The sequence below is a fragment of the Poecilia formosa genome, unplaced genomic scaffold (assembly GCF_000485575.1).
Source record: "Poecilia formosa unplaced genomic scaffold, Poecilia_formosa-5.1.2 Scaffold145, whole genome shotgun sequence".
NCBI lineage: Eukaryota > Metazoa > Chordata > Actinopteri > Cyprinodontiformes > Poeciliidae > Poecilia > Poecilia formosa.
Genome location: NW_006800084.1, coordinates 1,556,942 through 1,579,869, shown reverse-complemented (window position 1 = coordinate 1,579,869; position 22,928 = coordinate 1,556,942). Strand labels below are relative to the sequence as shown.

General features: G+C 39.3%; 1 protein-coding gene across 1 annotated transcript in view; it reads right to left on the bottom strand.

Moving 5' to 3' along the window:
- LOC103145692 (neuronal migration protein doublecortin) overlaps positions 1–19,092 on the bottom strand; it is a 28,146-nt gene extending 9,054 nt beyond the window's left edge. Inside the window, exons 1-3 of the mRNA XM_007563252.2 lie at positions 18,881–19,092; positions 13,234–13,652; positions 9,215–9,555 (exon numbers count right to left, since the gene is read on the bottom strand). Of these exons, the coding sequence (XP_007563314.1) occupies positions 9,215–9,555; positions 13,234–13,597 (705 nt within the window). The 5' untranslated portion in view covers positions 13,598–13,652; positions 18,881–19,092. The remainder of the gene's footprint in view (positions 1–9,214; positions 9,556–13,233; positions 13,653–18,880) is intronic.
- Positions 19,093–22,928: the final 3,836 nt, after the last annotated feature.

Genomic DNA, 22,928 nt, shown 5'->3' with positions numbered 1-22,928 from the left:
TCACAGATCAGAAAAATGGAGAGTCGTCCCCTCCGGGTTGAAAGGTTTAGACTTATAAATTTCTCCAAGTTTTGTGCCTCTAGAACAGAACCGTCAAAGTATGAAAGAGTTTCCTACATCAAATTTATTCAGCAAATGCGTTTTCATCTCCCTTTTACTGCATTAACTCCGTCAGAAAAGCCAAAAACTACGCAAGTGTGTTAAAATCCTTTTTTTTTTTGTTTTGCCTTTTTTTTTAGGTTATTTTGAATTTTGCCGTTTCCGTCAACCTTTCAAATGCAACACTTCAAAATTCATGTTAAAAAATGCTGATAGAAACGTGGCTCATGAAGGCTTTGGATAGCTCAAGTGGAATGAAATCAGGAACAAGATAAGACATTAGATGGGCGTCTTGGAAACCATCAAAAAGAAAAACGAAACAAAAGACGCATTGACAAACCTAAACACCACAATACATGTCAATTTCTCACAATACCATAATGATAATCCCAAAAATCAGAGTTTTTATTGGATATATTTTAAGTCAACATCCATACTGCCTTTTGAAACAATCGGCAATAATCACAAAGCAGACGACTGCATCCATCTGGCTAAATGAGCTCCAGCTTCGAGTCAACTCAAATATTCATAATTACGCATTTAATAGAGTTAAAGATATTCCTTCAGCAACTTTTAACAGTGCATGTTCAGGATTACATTTAAATTTGCAAACATTTTCAAACAGAATATGCTGCTAAACTCGAGATTCATAAATGTGAACTGTGAAACTTTGCCTTGAGGGGAAAAAAGCAAAAAAAAACTTTGTAAAACATTTGGAAAAATTCCTTTCTGGAAATATAGTTTGAAAAAGATTTTGATAGAAAACAATTTATGAAGCAAAAATAAATGTTTGGTCAAAACATGCAAATTTGTTCTCATTATATAATATCCAGAGCCCATTCCTCTGTTAAAATGAATTGGAATTGAATTGCTAAACATAACAGAGGTGGAGAACTCGTCTTATTCCTCGGATGATGCTGAAAACTTGATCAGTAGAGCCCCAACAGTAGTATCAATAAAATATTTAAATTTATACGTCCAACATCAACATGTACAATAAATTATCAGTCATAAAATTTGAAATAATTAATCCCAAAATGTTTGTTTACATTTATCTAAGAACATTTCATCACAAAATCTTATTTTTATGAAAAATATAGATTTTATATTGTGGGATTTAATTATGTTGCAATAAATTTAAATTGTAAAAATACAAAAAGTGTCCATCCATGTGAAAATATTCAAGTAAAAACCTGTGAGCAGAAGCTTCAGTTCTCATTGTATTTCATGCCGTTAGCCGCAATCTGTTCATGTAACAAAACATGAACACAAAACACACACAAAAAAAACAAACAAAGCTGATAAGGCTTCACCTTTTCTATAATGTTTAAATGCCTCTGCTTCCTTCCCCTGGGTCTATTCAATCAGCAGCTGCTGAAACAATATGGCCTCCTTAGTGGACAGATGTCTGTGGGCCACACCTTCTCCTCCACTCTCCATTATACAGCCCAACATGCCTGTTGGAGCCATTCAATCGAAAAGCTGCTTTATTCTCACTGGAGCAACTCTGTCGATATTCAATACCTGTTGAAATACCAACTTACGAGATAAAGACATATTGAGCAGCGATAATGTAACTGAATCACGGCTACGAGTCTGAGTGGATGCCAGGCCCAGTCGAGATGGTTTCCCTTTGTGATGCGGACCTAAACTATGAGCTACAGATAATTTGAGAGCACTCCACCCCACCAGCTGCCATGTTGAATCTCAGTCCTGCAAGACAAGCTAAAAGTGTGTGGTGGCGGTGGTGACTTGTTGGCGTGGCATTTAACAGCTGTACAAAAAAAAAAACTCCTCACCCCCACAATAAACTCCCCGGATACAGATCCACGCTGGGAGACCGAGACGCTGCTTTGACTCCAGGGATCAAACGATAATTGGGTTTTCTGCCAACCCCAAATCACAGGCAACACATTAGTGTTATCCAGTGATTTCAGTGTAAGGAGATTAGATGCAGGTTACCAGCGATGGGGTTAGCATCGTGTGGCAACAGAAACACCTGGTCGTCCTAAAATGGAGGCATGAAGAAGAGCTCTCCCCCTCCCAGGGGCGAAGGGGAGGAGAAGGAAACGGGCCGGACGGCAGACAGCAGCTCGTTTTAATAGTTTTAACAATAGAGCTGATTAAAAGGATCGAGATCTAATCCAAACATGCACCGTCTTCATTAACTAAATCTCCACTCAAACGAAGTTTAAGTTGTTCACCAATCCGTTTAATCTTCAGCATAAACATCCCGCCTTGAATTTGGTTCATACGTTGGAACCAAAACCCAGGAACCGACGTTCAGACGTCTTAGCAGGAAGTTAGAAAGAAATAAAGTTTGTAGAAACCAATTGTACAAATAATTTCCATTGCAACGCCGGCACTTTTTTTTAAAATCAGGGTTGTTCATAAACCAACTTTCCAAACTGTAATTGCAGCTTCAAAATGAGTTTTTGTTCAATGTTTGAAACGTTGCAGAAAGGAACCTCAATGCCAAAACGTTTACAAATTACCTGCATTATAGCTCCAACAGAAACAAAACAGATTACAGTCACAGAGCCTTTCATATCACAGGGTTTTAGCCAAATACATAAATTAAAGGCTACAAGAAACCATCCAGTCATCCAACCAACCAGCGATCGTTTTCTGCTAATCAAGTATCAAATCTATAGTTTCAGATGCTGTCATACTTCCAGTTGAGGTTAAAATATTGTGACTGTAGGTCAGACCATAGATGAACTCGTGTGTTAAAGGGGTTTGATTTTTGGCTCTAGTCATGAATTTTCCAAAGAAACATTTTCCCCCCTTCACTATTCCAGTAAACTTCATGGTAAAGAGAGACTATGTTGGCTGCTGCAGTTTATAATCTTTAGAGTTTCGTCTACTTGTAATATGATTAAGATATTTTACAACAAGGTGCATCACTTCAGTAAACTGTCCCACATTAAATCATAGCAGGAGAAATACATTTTTTAAAGTCAATTCTGAGCAAACACTTTATTTGAAGGGGAGCGCAAGACTGACACGAGACCGTCATAAACAATAAGGAGTCTATGAATGTTTATGACTGTTGTCGTGAAGTAAATTACACTTTTAATGCAACTTTGCATTACTAGAGTCATTATTTACCAAATGACAGTCAGACATTCTTAAAGACTCCTTCATGTTCATGACAGTGTAATGTCATGTTTATGACAGTCATGCCAGTCTTATGCACACCTCTTCAAATAAAGTGCTCCCGTAAGTTAAATTAGAAGAAGACACTACTCTAGTCCATGCAACATTCAAGAAATGCAGGTTATTTTTAACTATAATTTGCAAGTATAGTTAAACCTGTTTTGAATATGATTGGGAGAAATTGCCAGAACCCGACATGTGACAGGAAATACCATGTGGAAAATGTTGGTCTAATTTAAGAAGCGTCCTCTCTTAAGATGAATATTGTCAACCATATCCACCAGTAGGTTACACAGACGATGCACACATTAGTGTCAACATATCCGTTAACCCCACCGGTGTGTTTGTCTAAGGCAGGGGGTTTGGGATTTAATTTTTTCCTGGCTCTGTCCAGACTCTGGGTGCCCTCCACCCTCCGTCTCACCGAGCCCATCCTTAATCTGAGCCTCACCAGCTGTCAGAACCACATGACCCAATGAAAACCAGCAGCCCCTCCATCAGACGCGCAGCGATCCGCCTACCGTTACTGAATTATTCAACCTTTATTCGGCTAAAGGTTGCCGAGATGATGAAACTGATCCTGAGCGAATTAAAGATTTGTTGCCATTTCAAACGACATGCAGGAAGTATAAGTGCATTTTTGTTTGTTGCATATGAATAAATGGCATCAATAAGACATCTTATGTGGAAACCTGTGACTTTAATGGCACTTTTGCTTCCAACAGCTGATTAATACTTCTGATCATCCTTTTAGGACGCACACCCCAAACAAAATACTGAGATGATTAGATCTCATCTCCAGCCATATCAATTGATCTCCATGCAGCCATTTAACATCTGAGTGATGGACTTCCCCCTAATGCCCCAATGAGTCAGCAAATTGTTAACCAGCACAGTTTATCTAATTGATTTTACACTTGTCTGGTTTCAAACCACACAGGATGGACTATAAATCAAATAAATTACAAACACGCTGCTCCTTACAGTTCCTCAAATGTCACATCACGGTTACAAACTGCAGCAAAAGGATTTTATATGATGGGCCGAAAGTAGAACATTGTTTTAAATAGGAAAGAAAATTATTTCTTTTTTTCCCTTTTACATATACAAGAAAAACAAAATGGAGGCTTTGATTCCCCATGAAACAACATTTGACTGTAATGACAGCCTTGAGTCGAATGATCAGGGAATGATCAGGAATCAGGAGACCCTGAATAAACTGAGGATGTAATTCAGCCATTTGATCCAGGTGTGTTGGACCAGTGACACACCTAGAGGACATCAGATTAGAGAAACCCTGGTCTGCACCGTTCCTCCATTGTAGCTCTGACTGGATGCATCGGGTTGCCGTCAGGCTGGACCAAGTACCTTCAAACCCCAGTACCTTTGTTGGATGAAGAAAAGGCAATCGCATCACCATGTTTCACCATACGGATGGCGTGTTCGGGATACCATGCTCCGTTTTGGTCTCATCCAACAAGAGCAACTTCCTCCTCGGGACTTTGAAGAGTTGCTTCCTTCCAGTTGTGCCTCCATAAAACCCACATCGAACAGCGAATGGCAGCATTTTATACGGATGCTTCTTTTGTCATTTTCATTTCATGAAAATCCAAGGTGAATCAGAAAAGTGATAAATAATTGTCCGTTTTGCCATCTTGGCATAACCAACTTATGTTTGAAGAAGCGATAAAAGGAGTGTGAAGGGGATGGTCCTTATTTTTAATTCATTACCTGGGCATAAACAAAACCAAAACAAAACATGCAGAGTTGAATATTCTTCCAGACATCTTTTGTCATTTTCAGGACTTTACAGACAGCACCAGCTCTTTTGTCAATCCAGTTTATCAAAATCAAAGTAGGGGACAACTGAACACATTCTGATTGGCATCTTTTGATGGAAACCGCTGATGAGATTAATCTGGACCAGATCTCTGACCTCTACTTGACCCCCAAGCAGCAGCACAGCATTTCAGTAGGTTTGTTCCAGATGCATTTGGAGCACAGATGAGCCACTTACAGGGAGGCGGGTTATCTGCACAGTCATGGTGCACAGCTGGTGCCCGATGCTGGTTACAGGCCACCCCGCCCCAGCCCCAGGGAAGCAGCCATTTGGCTGACTGATGTGGCCTCAGCTTTATTAAATCGAGCTTCCTCCTCTTCGCTCCAGGTCATGCTCACTTGTTGATGTTCATGGAGGAAATCAGAGCTGCTGGACAGGCCTGCGTGGGGAAAGCTTCAGGACTCCAGCGGGGGGGAACCACACCCGTCTCTTTCCACGTCGCCTCCGTTCGTTCGTGGGTGGGCGAGTGAGTAAGACGTGGAGGTAGCGGGCTCCTGACAGATTAAGGGGGGCAGGGCAGGTAAGACTATGTAAAGAGCCCACTCAGCGTATCACAGCCATTGTCACAAGCTGAATCCATCACGGGGAAGCTCATTGCCATGACAACCGCTTCCACAGCACAGTGAGAGGCAGGCAGACTGCGAGAGCCCTGATAACAGGGGGGAAAGATGGCTTTTCTCGTCTGTTAATGGATGCATTTAAGACACTAAAAGCCCCGAAAGAATCTGCAGCTACTAAAAAAAAAAATTTTTTGCACCAATCTAATCAACACTGAAATTTTGCAAATCCTTTATTGTCTGACAGAGTTTGTGCTTACATGACACTTCTCAAATTCTGCTTTTTCTTACTAAAAAGCTCAACTTCTAAACCTGGTTTGAAATGATTAGAGTTTAAATCTACTGGAGCATTTTGTTTCCCCACTTTCTTTCACGTTGTTCCCATTTTCGTACCACTCCAGATGCATTCATTGATGAGAAATAAATATAAAATGGCTCCCTCCAATTTAATAGGTGGCCTTTAGCTGCAGGAGGAGCAGATTTTTACACTTTTCTTTTTTTTTTTTTAAAGAGCCTGAGTAATTATGCCCCATCAGTGAAAATAAAATGATCCCAAATTGCTCCCTGAATCTAGCGGCCCCACCCTTCCCTCTATTGAGTTGATTGAGCAAAGAAGCACCGACATTTGAGAGGAAAATGGCAGTGATTTTGTCCTCAACTCTGGCAGAGAAAGGAGGGCTGGCAGTCCACACAACACAAGGAAAAAGAGGAACGCCATTCATGATGAGTCGCCATCGCAGGAATGCAAGTAGAAGTGCATTCTTGGACACTTTAAAAAAGAAAATAAAAACCCTTCAGTGCTTGCATCACAAATTCAAGCCTCAACTGATGGAATGTATGCAGGTAAACATTACACACGTTTTTCCTCCTCCTTTCTTTTAAAACGCCAAAGACTCGCATTGATGGCGATGAAGCTCTCCCACCCGCTGCAGGATGTGGGATCCGACAGACCGGTCCACACCAGCTGGGTCTCTCTTTGTGCCTGGGATGTGGTCTCCTAGCAACCAAACGGAGGGGAGAAAAAAAAAAAAAAAAGAGGAGGATCGGCGCAGAGTTAGGGAGGGGTGAGCACTGCATCAATTCGAGCTCTCCACCATATCACCTTCACCACACAGCAGCTGCAGTGTGGCTCTGCAGACAAAAGGCGCTGCGAAAACCGGCACAACATTCCTTCATTTCTGCACCCGACGAATCCTGAAGTCAAACCAAACATCGACTGGGAGCGACTCTGACGGACGCCAATAACGTGACATCATAATCAATATGCTTAATTCAAAGTGGCATCACATTATCAAAAATGCATGACCAGGAATTACCATCCGATGACAGGAAGTAATTAGAATCTCCAAAGAAAGCCACTGCAAGGCCTCATGCAGCCAGACTGCACCCCTGGGAGAGAGCATTAAAATCAAATCCCTCCCATCTATCATTTCACAACGCCTCCCCTGCTCCTGAACACGTGTTTCTGGCTTTAATTCAAAAGGAAGGAGGAAAAAGGACAGCAGCGCAGCAACCAAAACGTGATCCAACCTAAAGTAAAGCTGCAGAAGATCATGTAGCTGCATCAGAGCAGCAGATGTTCACATCCACCTCATCTCTGTCTCAGCTCATTTGTAGAACTTCACAGCAGATTGGAGAATATTTGATTCATCTAGTTAGTCCTAAAACAAAGATTTAATGTAAAACTATGAAATAAACACATTTATTGCATTCTGCTAGTGTTCCTAGTTCACATAGAAGCAGTAAGACCAACGTTTTGACAATTTCTGGCTTATAAACTATGGAGTACTTATACTTACAACAGGAGCATCTAGTTTATATATTCAGGAATTAGAAAAAAATTAGAATCCAAAAAACTCCTATTAGCTCATCTAGAGAAACTGATCATTACTTTAGAGCAACAAGAATCCAGAGAAACACCTACTGGTTTATAAATCACAGACTACTTATTCTTAAACTTAGAGTTATACTTTATTATTATTATTTTTGCCCTTTCCTTTGGTTTCTTATTTGGTTTGCATTTCCTTCTATAGCACTTTGAATTGCCTTGTTGCTAAAAATGTGCAACACACATGAAATCACCTAACCTTACCATTTCCCTGACACCCACTGTACCTGATGAGTTCAACATCTAGAAGGACTTTCCACAACCTTCAGCCAGATCTGGTTAAAACTGGTGGGAAAATCTGACCCGCATTTTGTTTCTGGCAACTTCAAGCCAATAAACATTCAGCAGATTAAATGCTACATAAGAAACTGTGTTATTATTGTTCAGTAAGGGTGTAGCTCTCTCAGCCTCACAATCGCATCAAAACATAAAAACATTCAGAAGCTGTGCACTTCCTGTGCATGCCAATATTTTTCATATTTTATTCAAAACCAGAACAGACTTCGTTTTCTTTTTAGAAAAATGTAAATTATTCTCATGCTTCTGATTAATCAAACGACACATTTTAACTTTTAGCTTAACCTGATAATGTAAAGCATCTGTTTCCATCTTTGAATGCCTGAAGTTTTCTGCAGCCTCAGTGCTGTCCTGCATTTCACTGTAGTTGCTTTCCCATCAACTCTCACCAGCTTTGTCACTTTAGTGATCGTTCGTTAAGCGGATCTGTGGGATATTCAAAGCTTCTCAGAACTTTTCCCCCCAAACCTTTTCGCTTGTTCTCCAAGGTTGGTTTTATTAAACTACACACCAGTGAAATATTGTTTCCAGTTGAGCGGCTTTTGAACACAAACAGAGGAATGAAACACTTTGTGGTGATCTATTACTTAAACTCCCAGTAAAACAGTGCGGCTCATGGCTGTGATGTGACAAAATGTTAAAGAGTTCACAGGACTTTTTATACAAGACCCTTTAACTCCAAAATGTTGGCCCATTTTGTAGTCTCTCCTTACTTCCTTTCAGTAGGTCAGCATGTGCATTTCCATGCACACGTATAAAGGGACAGTGGGGACAATATGCTGAGACAACAATGAAAGGCTTGGTCTTTTGTACGCTGCTGCTGTGGGAAGATGACAGAACACCCCAGGACCTTCAATGACAGATGGCCTAAAATGAAACCAGAACAAAAGACCTGATGATGTCCTGAACCACAAGACAGGAGAGGAAACGGCTAGAAACCAAAAGTCAGAACAAAAACTGCAGACAATGGGATGTAAAGCTCACAAAGGTTGCTCTCATCAGCACTCTGCATTCTCATGTAGTCACCGGGTCAATATTGACCGAGGTTATGAGCAAACAGTCTGCCCGTCCTATGGAGCCCTTTAATCTCTACGCCTGTCTGTGCCTGGCTGAACGCAGGTGAATGAAAGGTAAACTGTCCCCAGCTCTGACCACACATTTCCCTTTGTTTACATACTCCACCATAGCAGCTCCATTCCTCATCAGCGACGAACGCCTCTGCAGATTCTCGCATTTGAATTTTAGGAGGTGGCAGTTTCTCCCCCCCCCGACTTTAATCTCGCTTCCCAATCAGCTCAGATTTGCAGGGAAAAGAGCACGATGCAAACCATTTCTCTGAATAAGCAAGCAGCCCCTGCTGAAGGCGTGACGCACCTGCTTGCCATCCAGCGTGTAGATCCTCTTGACCACTCCGCTTTCAAGCTTGATGGCCTCCGTGATGTCGGTCAGCACCTGCTCGAAGGAGTGCGCGGTCTTCTTGTTGAGGAGGACGCGCACGGCCTTGCGGGGTTTCACGCCGCTGCGCATCACCGTGACCAGCTTCGGCCGGACAAAGTCTTTGCCCTCTCTGGGATCGCCGGCGGCCTTGGCAGCCAGGGACTGCATGTTCTTCTGGCTGGCGGAGGCCTTGACGTTCACAGACCAGTTGGGATTGACGTTCTTTGTGTAATCGACTTTCTTGTAGAAGTTCTCGGATGCGCAAACGTAGCTTTCGCCTGGCGAGGGAAAGGAAAGGAGAATATTGGGTTAGTGTATTGAGGCTTGCTCAGCTATTTGACACCTGAGAAGCCAATGAGCCATCCAGGAGGAATTACATAATTTAATAAATCTGCATCCATTTCATTTTAAAGAAACCTTTTTTTTTTGTGCAGTAAATCAGGGTTTCCTTTTTCAGTCCTCAACTATGTTGATTTCTATTCTGATTTCATAGCAATAAGGAGGCACCAATAGGAGTTTTATGATTTGTCATCACAAAACTCATACTGGTGCATCAACTTTTAAGGCAATATAAAATTCTTACTGTGTAAGAATGTATAACATTCTTACACAGTAAGAATGTTATACATGAACACCCAAATAAAAAAATTAGTAAAAAGCCTTTTAAAAATCTTTTCCAGTAGCAAAATCTTAATCTGTAAACTCCAAGCAAACTATTTAAAAACAAGATCTTTACTCTTTACTTTAGTCACTTTTTTAAATTTATACTTTCATTTTCTAGGAACTTTTCTATACTAATCGTCTGTAGTGCATCGATGTGACTTGCTGGAGAAGCATTGAAAATTGCCCGACTACTTCATTAAAACAAATCTTTTAGATTTTTATTCCACCATTATATAGATGTAGTTGAGTTAAAAGGTTAAATATATTTCTAATATTCTAGGTTGTTGTTGCCCAGTGTGGATTTATTTTAAGGGATTTACAAATGAATACCACAGAAACTGTGTTTGTTCATGAATTATTTTTTTAAAGCAGGAAGTTTTATTCCCAAAACAATTTAATTCCTGCTTTCCTTTAATTTTTTTTAAGAGCAAAGGTTTATATTTAATACAATTTGGTTATTCAGATAAATCGACATGATGGCATTTTTTTAATCAGATGAAGGATTCATTTCCCTACGCCGTGTAGGTGAGCCAATGTGAAACTCTCCCACAGCTTTACTACTCGTTTCCATTTTTGTCACGCTTTGAAAACTCCGCATCACTTTTATTTAATCTTTCCTCATAGGAAGGGACTCCACCTAAATCTAAACAAATGTTCAGTACTTGAGACCTCAGCAGCTTGAAATATAATCAATTTTCCATATGCATATTTGGCTCACCTAAATTCAGATGTGCAGCAACACGACAAAAAATTTCCTGCTTCCTGCTCGGACTTCATTTACAGAAACTGCGGAAGTCGATATTCATCATGTTGAAGCACATTACTGAAATAACTTCTTGGGTTTCAAGCTTTCATGTTTTGAACAAGTTCAGAAGAAAGGATTTGTTTGAGATTTCAATTGCGCCTGCAATTCACAGCAGCAGCTACTAAAAGCTTGTTTTAGTTGGCAGAATCTTATTTTTGGCCCCATCTGCCCTCGCTGTGCATGTGAAATACTTTTGGAGCCAAATATAAACCTCAAGTCAGACTAGACAGCAAGTAACTGGTCAGGATGTAAATAAAAGCCTGCTTTCTGCATTCACACTTTCAAAACTGGAATGATCTCTTTGTTGAGTTTGATCCAGTTCAGTGCAGTGACACTGAAATGTGAGACGAATGGGAGCTTTTTGGAGTCTTGATTATATCAAATAACCTAAACTAACAGCTGCTCACTGTTACAGACATGTTTCCAATCATTCATCTGTCACTAGAAATAAAAGCAAGTCAGTGTTGCAAAAATACATCGTAGAGAACAAGCAAAGCGATAAAGATCGTCTCATGCAAACACTCAGCAGATTCACCGCTCAACCCGACAGTGAAAGAGCAAAACAAAAATATTCAGACTCACTAAAAATGCCATTACTGAATGAAGACTTTGCCATTTCAGAATCAGTGGGAACATATTAAAAAGCATTCAGAAAGGAAACTATTTTTTATGTCAAATCATGTCTGTGGTTCACTAGAGATCAAGACTTTCAGCGGAAAACAGAAAGGCTAAAGGCATTACAGCAAAGTTTCTCTATTTTACCTTTATGAGCTCTCAATTTGTCTTGCAATATCTTGGATTTGGATTTATTAGCAGCCCATTTGAAATCTTAGTTAAACCAAGGATCAGTGATCTCAGGATGCAGTTTTAGAAACGCTACCAGTGCACACAATGCCAGTAAAAGCTGGTAAAGCAAGTCTAAAATGTCCCCTCCATGATAATGTTGCCTGTCTAAATAATCTCTCACACTGTGTGGCAATAACTGAGCTGCTAATGTAAATTACAAAAATATCATTTGAATGCTGTTCTTATGTTTTATTACAGCTCTAAAGAATAAAAACCAAGACTAACTGGTCAAAGTAAAAAACAGACGCCCACAAATTTCTTATCACAACATCGCCACACAAAAATCCAGAAGTGCACATAAGTCACTTTGTTTAATTACACAAATTTCAAGCAAGCAGCATTTAATGGTCAGATGGAACTTTTTTTTTCTTACAGTCCCATCTGGTATCTTTACGCAAAAAAATATTTCAGTAGGACAATGATGCAGGAAAAAAGGGAAACCAATTAGGAAGGAATCAATTAGGAATCAATTACATTATACGTGGGGAAACTCAAGCTAAGACAAAGAGCAGAAAACTAGATTACTCTGTGCAGAGGAGGCCGAGTAATTAATTATATCCTACAAAGAGGAAGCACAATGAAATGGCCCCTCCAGCCGACGCGCTGCAGACGAGCCACACATGCAGCAAACTGTAAGCCGCTCAACACGACCGCCTCATTTTGAATATACTAAACCAAATTCAGCTCCTACTTTTAGAAAAGTCACATGATGTAAAGTATAAAACATATTAGAAATAAAATCAGTTTCTTCTTGGAAAAAAAACATAATTCAATTAAACGGATGATAAAGTGGTAATGGTGTGTTGATCATCATCATATGCCACAAGGCTCTGCATGACCAGACAGAGAAACGTTAAAAGAAGCAGAGACAAATCTGCGTCCGGCAGCCGATGCCGTTGAAGTTGTATTTGTTTATGCTCATGTGCAAAGCAGTCAGGCTCCAGTCAGCAGTTTCATTGTTAAAGAATCTGCGAGTCACCAACATTCAAACTGATGTCACAGGCCACAAGAATGCAAGCCTGTAAATTTAAAGTTTAGAACGGATGGAAAACACGACTAACATTCGTCACTACACATTTCTTGGTTTCTCACCTTGCAGAAGCATTGAGCTTGAAATGCATTTAAAGTCGTTTCAATGCATTAGAAAGTCGTATAAAAACCAAACTTGTAGTGGATATTTATGAAGCAGAAATGGATGCGTTATTTTGTTCTAAGTTTTTAAAAAGTAAACATCTGGGGGATTTTTTTTGCCCCTTTTCTTTCCAAAATAGCTCAGACTCAGATAATATCTGAACAGCAGGTCACACCATTTTGATATTCTTCTGGACTTTGCTTTGACTAGTCCATTTTAACGCACAAAGCCTTTGTCGGCCCTCTCTCACGCCTTTCATGCTCTTAGCAGGTTTTCTTTCAGTTCTGCCCTGTATGTCGCTCCATCCTTGCTCCAGTAAACTCTCACCAGCTTTCCTGTCTCATATTCCTCTTCTATGGTTATGCCCATACACTACGGTGAATTACACAATTAAATCAGCTAAAAATCAAAAAAATCCCTCTGAAAATAGAACTGCTGGGTACCAAATTACAACCAAAACAGACAAAGTGATATAAATTTCTCATTGCGTTAAGCTAAGAATAAACATACCTTCCTCCAGCTCGTCCAGAGACGCGATCTTGCGCGATCCATCAATGGTGAAGATGAAACGAACCCCCTGCGGCAAATTGATGTGGTCAGAGAGGGAGCGCGTAAGGTCGGCCAGAAGAGAATCGAAGGTGCGAAACCGGTCGTTGGCCACGGCGTACACAATGCCCTTGAAGTATCTGTCCCCGTTGCGGTAGAAGCGCACTTTCTTGGCCTTCTTCTCGTTGGTGAGAGCCTGCAGGGTGCGTGTGCGGTAGAAGCTGCAGTGGGCGCTGTGCGTGGGGCTGGGCAGTCCGTTCATCCTCCCACTCCGCGGGTTGCGGGACGTCTTGTCTCTCTCGTCAAAATGCCCGAAGTCCAGCTCCATGATGGCGGCGGTGGTCGTGGATGATGTGATGTTGGGGGGCGGAGGGGAATCAGTCCTGGAGACCCGAAGACAACAAATTATCACAATAAGATCCATTCATAGAATATTGTTGGTATCTTAATCACTATGGGCATTTGTAAAGGGTTGGTATAGATCATTAGTCTTGAAGCAGGAGCAAATTGGTTTCATGTACAAGAATGAAAGTCCTGCTAGTAACTGAACCGAACCACTTCAAGAGATCATGTGGTCGAACCGTTTCCTGTTCGCATGATTAACTTTAAATGACTCTAGTGGCTTCATCTTACATTTGATGGCAGCAAGAAGTCAATAAAAAGTTACAAGGATGGACATGGATTTCTGAAATTACTCCTAGTAAAAAGATTCTTCCATGACAATCTTCAAGAAGGACAAAAATGCCATCTTAAGAAAAACAGCGGCACAGTGGAAGAGTATGTCTTTTAGTTCTTTTAACACCAAACTAACAAAACAAAAAGATTAATCTGAGGAAATAATTCAGATTACAAACTGGAACAATGCTGTCAACATTCATACTGAGGTATGAAGGCTTTTCAGTGTTTAAAATGAAACGAAAAGACAAATCATTTAAAGGAAACCATTTTCCATTACATCAATTCATGCCTGCAGACCATTAAGAGAGCGAGATTCCAGCTGATAACAGGAAGGCTGAACAGAGAACAGCAAAGTTGATTTATTTTAACCTTTTGATCTCCCAAATTCTTCTATGAAACATCCTGGATTTAGAAGCGTTTCATAGTAGGGAAAACACACCGAGACCTAAAATAAAATGCTAAAAACACAATTTTAAATGTCAATTCTAAACATTTTGCCATCATTTTGAAAAAAAATGGACCCCTAACACAACATCATTGATGACCATAAATAACAGCAAGGATAGAAAAAAAAACATTTGTGTCTCACTCACATCTTCTTGTACCTCTTAAACTGAAGAAAATGAATAAATAAATGTAAAAATACAAACACTGTGGTCCTGAATTGGGCTCCGAAATCCTGACTGGTGCATTTTCAGCTTTGTGAGCTTTTTGATCACCTTCAGGCCTCACATGTTTCAGCAAAGTCTAATCTGCAAACTTAACTTTGTGGTGAAAAAGTCTTGGTGCTGAAACTGGCCATCATGTTCTTTTCATCAACTGAAAACATTTATTAAATCATAAAATGTTAAAAACAACCAGAAGTTTTTTTTTTTCTTCCTGACACTTAATGTTAAGGAACCTTTTATGAACTTCAGCTCCCCTGCAGATTCATTGCTGTCATTAATTTTCAAATGAGCTGACACTTTTACAGAAGACGGTAAAATGTGATACATCACACTGCAAGTACATTTATTGAAATTTAACACAGGCTGAATTACACCACTGATTTATACAAGTGTTTGATGCCAGAACAATAAATATGAAACATAATTAAGCCTCTTAAATGACAAACATTTTTATCCAAATAAATGTCTCACTCAAGCAAAGATCCTATGATAAGGATGATTAAAAAAGAAAACTATAATCAGTGAAAACATTTACAGATTATAACAGGTTGTCATCCGTTTTATTCAACTCCTGTCTGTGGAGCTTTTGCCAACTACACCTGTGTTTTATATAACTTTTCTAACAGGGCATACAAACATTAAAATGAAAGATTTTATAGTTGAACCAAGTAAAATGAGCATAAAGCAAATTTTACACATGTGGCTTAAAATCGTATTTTACTTTTACGGTTTGCCGTGTCAGCTTTTTCCAAAAAGACCAGAAAATATTCAGTACTAGATAGATTCTGTGAGGATGGCCAAGTTACAGCAGGCTGGTTCATTTTTCACCCCCACATGATGGTGTTACATATCTTAAGGTTCTGTGTTTTACATGTTTTAGATGCAGTAAATAACTGAATTATTGTCTCTCCTTCAATGACAGCAATTCAAGCTCACCACACCAAAAACTAACAAGAAACATCAAAATATAAACAGCAAGATGCAATCTCCCACCTAATAAGCATACTCTGCAGAGTCACAGATTTTCATTATTTAGACCATAATTTTGATTTGAAACTATAATTTTTTAGATCCTGCTGGTAAACAAACCCTGTACACATCAGTCAATGATCAGAGCGGTCATGCTTCCTTCTGGCTGGTAGAACAAGCATCGATTGACGTGATGAGAGCCCGTCCTGTCTGATGCTTAGACTGGCTCCACTGTGTGCACACATTTCTGCAGAACCCTTTAAATCAAGCGTGGACAAGCAGGGAAACACCTGAAACCGATCAACAAGGACCAGGACATCCCAACCCGTCTCTCACTGCTCAAATCTGCTAAAAATTTCAACGGGAATTAAAACCCCATCGCCATCAGACTTATAATAAACACGCACAAAAAAGGGATGTTCAGAGAACAAAATCCAGAAATTACTTCTTTTGAGGGTTTCTAAACTGCTAAAATGTGATTTTAACAAGATATGATCACCAATTCAGTGTGCCTCCTTTTAAGATACCCAGATGGATATTGCATATCAGTTACGGCTCACCATACACACGTGTCCGCGCGCTCACACCCACGCACACACACACACACACACACCTGGAATCTCCAAGCTGTATCAAATATTTAAGAGCACAAACTGTGGCATTAAAAGATTTTTCTTTGCAACACTATGCTACATGATCCGAGTCATAAAAAGCCAGAACTAACTCTCTTAAGAACCTGTAACACCTGTTAAAGCAGTAAAACAATAATCCCCCTGTGCAGCAGCCAGGGAAAGCCTTTCTAAAACAAAATCTCTAAATGTGAGAGATTTCCTAACAAAAAAAGTAACTTCTTCTTTGAATTCACGTTTACATGATCAAACAATGGTGCACACCCATGAACACCCACAGCCCCCCTCTTACCACCACATGAAGGAGGAAGTTGGCTGCGCAAAGATGAACGATGCGCCTCACCGATTTCATCTGCTTCTGTTTATTTTTCTTTTTAAAACCTTTAAGCCGGGATTAACTTTAGAAATGCAATCTCTCATGCATCTCTTACAGGTCATTATGACCCAACAGAACCTGACAGGAAGCAATATGAAGTCAAAAAACTGGCTTTCGTTAACTTTAGCATGTTGTCTTCGGTGAACCAAAACACCAAACGCTCAGTTTTGCATGTGAATAGATCTGTATTTTGAAGAAAGACCAAAGATTTAAAATGTGTTTTTTTTTTCTTTTTAGGTTCCCGTTTGTTTCAGAGTTGAGTTTTACCAGATGAGCAAGTCAAAACTAAACATGAAACATTGTAAAGCTTTAGTCCATGTTCCTTCTGCAGTTTTTCACACAAAATTATTAAAACACAAATGTGTCTTCACTATTCTAAAAATTATCACACTTTTTTTTTATTTTTTGGAAAAAAAAATTTACTCATTTGTTCTTTTCTAAATCTTCTTAATTTGTTGTTGACAAATACTAAATCAAAGATGTATTAAACATAACCAAAGCTGACAAAAGATTGAAGAAATGCTGCAACTTGGGGCCTCCAGGCCAGCAGGGGGCCCTGTGAGCCTGTGAGTTCATCCACTGAAAACTGTAAAACTTCAATTTTGTAGTGATATTTGTCGAGACGAAACCTTATGTTTCAAAACCTATAATCCTCTTAAATTGGCTTTTTTCATGCTTATAATTTTGAAACATTTTTGAGTTTGTTACAAAGAAAAGTCATTTGTCAATTTCATTCTTCTGTGCGATTGATGGGGAATTGGTGCCCTGTGAGAAAATATAGTTTTATGATCACAGCATTTAATTCTGTTCTAAATTAAAGGGCCAGTTTACCATTTTTATTAAAGGAATCTGGATTACATTTGATCATCTCTACCTCAGAAAGATCTTACAAAGAATTTTAAAACTGATGGAAGATTTTAAAAAAAAAAAGCCCTGAATTTTCAAAAAAAAAAAATATCTTTCAATCTACTTTAAAATATTGTAGCTGTTGTCATTGATTTTACTCTTTGTAAAGATAAACTTGAAAAGTAAAATTTATAAAGTGCACTGTACTAAAAAAAGAGATGATTGACATGACTGAAGATAAAAGACTAAAAAAAAGTTAGCCACTAAATGAATAAGAACATTTTCAAAAACATGAGTAAATTGGCAAATAATTTTTTGGTTTAAATTCTGAACAATACCAAACCAAATGTTAGATGTTAGAAAAGCAATTCACAAAAACCACATGCGGTGCAACAGGGGGCTCCATGTCAAATTCTGCTCAGGGTCCTAAATAATCTTTTGCCGGCTCTGACTGTAATCCGTCTCCGTTTAACACCTCAGCACTCCTCGGACTTTCAGAAGAACAAATGCAGTCACCATGTGGCAGGGTCGCTCCAGTCATGCTAACCACATGGCTGACTTGCTGACTAGCGTCTTTTATGACAGGACCGCTGTGACAGGGGTGGGACCTCTGGGGAAGGGGATGCTCCTCAGCTGACAAAGGCCAGGTTTCGGGGCCATCTGCTGCACTAATAGGCAGGGCCAACAGTGACCCTTCCCCAGAGGAGACTCAACCAGGACAGGCCATTGTCTGAAGGAGGGAGCCTGGCTTCAGAGTGACATCACCATCACTGCTGCTGCTGCTGCAGCAGCCGGCTCAGGTTCACCCAGTGCATCCTCCTCTCAGAGGAAAGAAAAATCTGATTTTCTTCATCTTAAACTACATGATCACCATTAAAAGACAAATAATTCAATTACACAGTTTAATAAAGTGAAATAAATCTCTGTCCCCNTTGATATTTTTGGCTGGTTCTGTGTTCCTGGCTGAACCACCCACACAACACCCAATGACCACACACACACACACACACACACACACACACACACACACACACACACACGTTTACCCAGACAATCCACTGGCTTTTCTCCAAAGAAACTAATTTCCAAAACTAATCCACCACTGAGATTATTTTTAAGCGCAAAGCGGGAATAAAGAGAAAAGTTTCTGGTCTCATGTATGATGAATGAGCCCGGCCACATGGCAGACAACCGCAGCTTTGAAAAATGTGAGTTTCTCGCCGGCTGGATGAAGAGGGGGCTGGGTGTGCGCACACCTACTCAAATCCACCTGCTCCGAGGCGAAGCAGAAAGTCACCTACTCCAAACGCACTCCGCTGCAATGACACCTCAACTTGTCCCAGTCAAAGTATAAAAAAAAACAACAAAAAAAACATCCCCATTTAACGTTTTCTCATTCAATAATTCAGAGCATCATAATCCCCAGTAGCCGGTGGCGGACTCACCTGCGTCGCAGCTGGAGTGAAGGAAGGAAGGAAAGAAGGGTGTGTGTGTGTGTGTGTGAGTGTGTGTGTGAGAGGGAGGGGAGCTGGATGTGAGGGTGTTGCGAGTCGATGCAGCAGGATAGCGGCACGCCGTCTCTCCGCTTTGCCTTTGTCTGCTTCAGTCTGAGCCGAGCCCCGCTGCCTGCCTCTCCGGAGCAGCCACTGGGTCCTAAAGAGCTGCGGTGCCGCCCACCGTGGAAATAAAGGTGCGAGTGAGCGTGGGCTGGAGTGGGTGGAGCTCAGGTCAGGGGTCACTCGAGGTGTAGCCGGTCTGACCAGGAAAGTCCTGCATGGATTAGAGGTTTTGTTCAGTTCTGGTTGGGAGATGAAAGTGGCTTTTATGCAGTGTTATGCCTGAGTAACCTCACCCAGGACTTTATTATTATTATTATTATTATTATTATTATTATTATTATTATTATTTCTTGGGTTTTTTTCATTTATATTTGCATGAAAAATAATGACTAGTTTTTAAAAATTATTTTCAAATAGTTTCCCACTCACATAGAAAATATTTGTAGCCCCAAATTATTCCCACAACTGGCAGATTTAGATTTCACATTATGCTTTTTTATTGTTATTTAGACCAATGTTTGTTTCTGATAGTAAATGAGATATTAGTTTTCAAAATAAAATAAAGCAGTGTACGTAGGAGCAGGTTTTAGCACTTTTTTTAAATCTAAATTTTATTCTAAAGTGCCAGATCATGAATTATTCATGTCCTTCTCCGACTCAGAAAATTGTGTGTCTGGTTACTTCAAATGCATACCTGCCAGGAGTATGAATAATTTTGGTCTTACGAGTACAAAGTTATAAAATGATAATTGTGGTTCACATGTTTTACCATTTTCTAATATTCAGTGCAATAAAAAAGTATCTCTGATCTTTAACAGCATTTCTACAGAAACAACAAAAATGTTGTTTTTATCAATAGATAAATAAAGATCTGTCAGTACAACTAGAAAAATGACAGATAAGGCTCATACACTTAAACAGGTTCCTTCTCACCACCTCATGATGCTGCCACTTCCATATTTCCTAATTAGGAAGATTTGCAGGCGTTCCCTTTTTTCTCCAAATATAAAAATGATCATTAGGGTCAAAAACTTGTATTTAGTTTCTTCAATTCCCAGGACATGGTCACCAAAAACGAAGGCGTTTCCGAGTGCATATTCAATCTTTGGTGTGGTTTTTACTTTTGGTTTTGGAGTAAAGCTTGTTCGCTGTTTGTCTTGGTACAGAACTGGTTTCACTTTGGGTTGTGGCACATTTTCACCAGCCTCGATCAGCCGGATCTCTAAAAGCTCTTGCTTTTGTTCTGGAGTGAAAACGCATACTTTACATTGAAACGTTTGTCTCGTATTCCATCACTGAACAAACAGAAATAATTTGGGTAATCGCATCTGACCTAATAAGGACAGATTCTGTCTTATTTGACGTCAGACAGCGAGAAAAAGATATTTCTACACAGAATCTCTTAGAACATCTTCTGTTATGTAAACGGTCCATCAACCAGCCTTAAGGAATAAAAGACTGAACTACTCGAAAACTGAAAGTTGTATCCTAAGCATAAATAAATTGGCTACACCTGAAAAAGTAACTTTTGAAAAATGTAATTTTGTTACTATTGGTAAAAAAAAAAAAAAAAGTTAAAATGTAATCAGTGATGCATGATGTCCACTTTAATAATCACATGGATCAAGTGACACGCTAAAGTCAAATTTAGTGTCTTATATGTAGGCCTATCACAATAAGCAATAAATCAATTAATCGGTTAATTACATGATAAATTAAAACAAGCTTAATTTTCATTTGTGTATTTTGCCGTTTTTCTCTTTTCTCTCTCAAACTCTGGATGACAAAAGTCTCAACAAATGTGTTTTGGTCTCAGCTCTTATTTTGAAGGACAATTTTGTTTACAAAGACTTCATAATTCATTTTATTGGTGGATTTGTTTATTTATTGTGGATATTTAAAATGTGGACATTTAAATTCTATTATATCATACCATTACATTACTTGGAAACTGTCTTTAAAAAAATTCCTGTTAATTGCAATATCTTCTGGGACAATTTATCATCCAGCAGAATTTGTTATTGTGACAGACCTATTTTCATGCACCTATCAACACCCACACACACATAAATAGCCTTTACGTAGCCGTCCGCCGCAGAGACCGGCTACTTAAAGCATCGTTTCCTCTTGGATTTCAGATTCTGATTTCATGCTAACTCACCAGACTGATGAGAAGCTGTAGTGCGTCCCTTTAAATAAAAACCACACATAGATACAGCGTTGTCGGAGCTCTTTGTTGGGAGCACATGAAAGCCGGATTACCTCATCTCTTGTGCCCATCCCTTTTCTTGTTGCACTAAAGAGCCGTTTCATTCTCACTGGTCCGTATGACTTGTGTCCTCTACCGGCAAAAGCTTGTGAAGGACCTCAAAGTTGTTCCTGGTACACAGTCTGCCCGCTTTCTTATTGTTGCTTTTCACAAAAACATGGGCTCTGTAGTCTGAAAATGTTTCCCATGGCTTCAGCTGGACCTTATTGTGTTTTGCCTTTGGTGAGTTTATGTTTGCTTGCAGAAACAACTAGTATAATGAAATATTAATGATGGGAAAAGACAACCAGTTCCCCAATGGAAGGGCTGATTGAGTGTTTATGCTTGGCTATATGAAAGAGTTAATACAAAAGACGCATCAAAGTGATATCATGTATAGATGAGGCTATAAAATATCTCCACAAAGGTAACCACATGAAGAGAATTATACATAACTCTCGGCAATTATAGGCATCTCAGAAAAAGATGTATAAGAAGCCATAACATAACCAGACACCGAAATTAAAAGTCAACCTTTAATTTCAGGTTATTAAGAAATAATTTCCTGGAAAGGCAAAAGAACATGTTATTCAGCTAAGGTATAGCTGTGTTAAAGTTTATAAGTCAGACAAACTCTTCTCAGCTAAACCATATCTACATAGAGAATACTGCTCTGACTTTAATCGCTCAATATCTGGAAGAGTGGAAAACACGGACTGAACAACTTCGTCCACTTCGTCTACTCAAAAACGGCGCAGAAACTCTGATCGCTGGTTGGTCGAGATGAAAATCCATCCTGATCGAGATCAATGGGATAAAGTCCAGACGAAGCACAGGAGGGGAGATGAGAATCAAGAATTGTGTAGGAAGGCTGGATTCATAATCAGCCATTTCAGTCACCAGATCTAAATCTTACTTAAAAACCGGTGGAGTGAGCCGATGGGAAGAGAGAATAAGCAAGAGTCCAGAACAAAATGTGTAAAAAAATCCCATCTGTCTGTGAGCTCCAAACCTGTGAAATGTGATAAAACAAGACAGAGTGCTGTGCAAAAAGCCAACGCAGCAAAGGTCGACAGGAAAAAGAGATTTATCACCTGTGAATAAATGTACTTTATGTTCAATGTGCGATCATGATATTTTAAGGTTTGTTCACATTTTACCGAGGGTTACATTTAATTCATGGTGGATATGAGGTTTGAAACAAAGCCACAACACCATGAGGATTAAAAGACTCTGACATTGGCCAGAAATAAGATATCAGGTCAAACAAAACTGTAAACATTGTAGACGTGAAAATACATTTAAAATTAATATATAAAAACTAAAACCAAGTCAGTGGAAAACAGAACTTTATTTAGAAACACGTTAAATAAAAACATACCCGACTATAGTTTATGAAAAGACGTAAGCAAAAGCAAAACAAATTGACAGAACCTCATTTATTGTCTTGTTTTCTAAAATTTAAGTGTTTTCTGTTTCTCCTGTAAATTCTGAATTTAGGTTTCTTTGATATGTTTATGCATTTTTGATTTATTTTGTGTGTTTCACAGCTCAGGAGGACTGCAAGAGATATTCTGCTGGAATCCCTCTTAGGCTTGTAAAAACAGAGCAAGAAAGAAAGAAGGAAATAAATAAAGAAAGAAAGAAAGAAAGAAAGAAAGAAAGAAAGAAAGAAAGAAAGAAAGA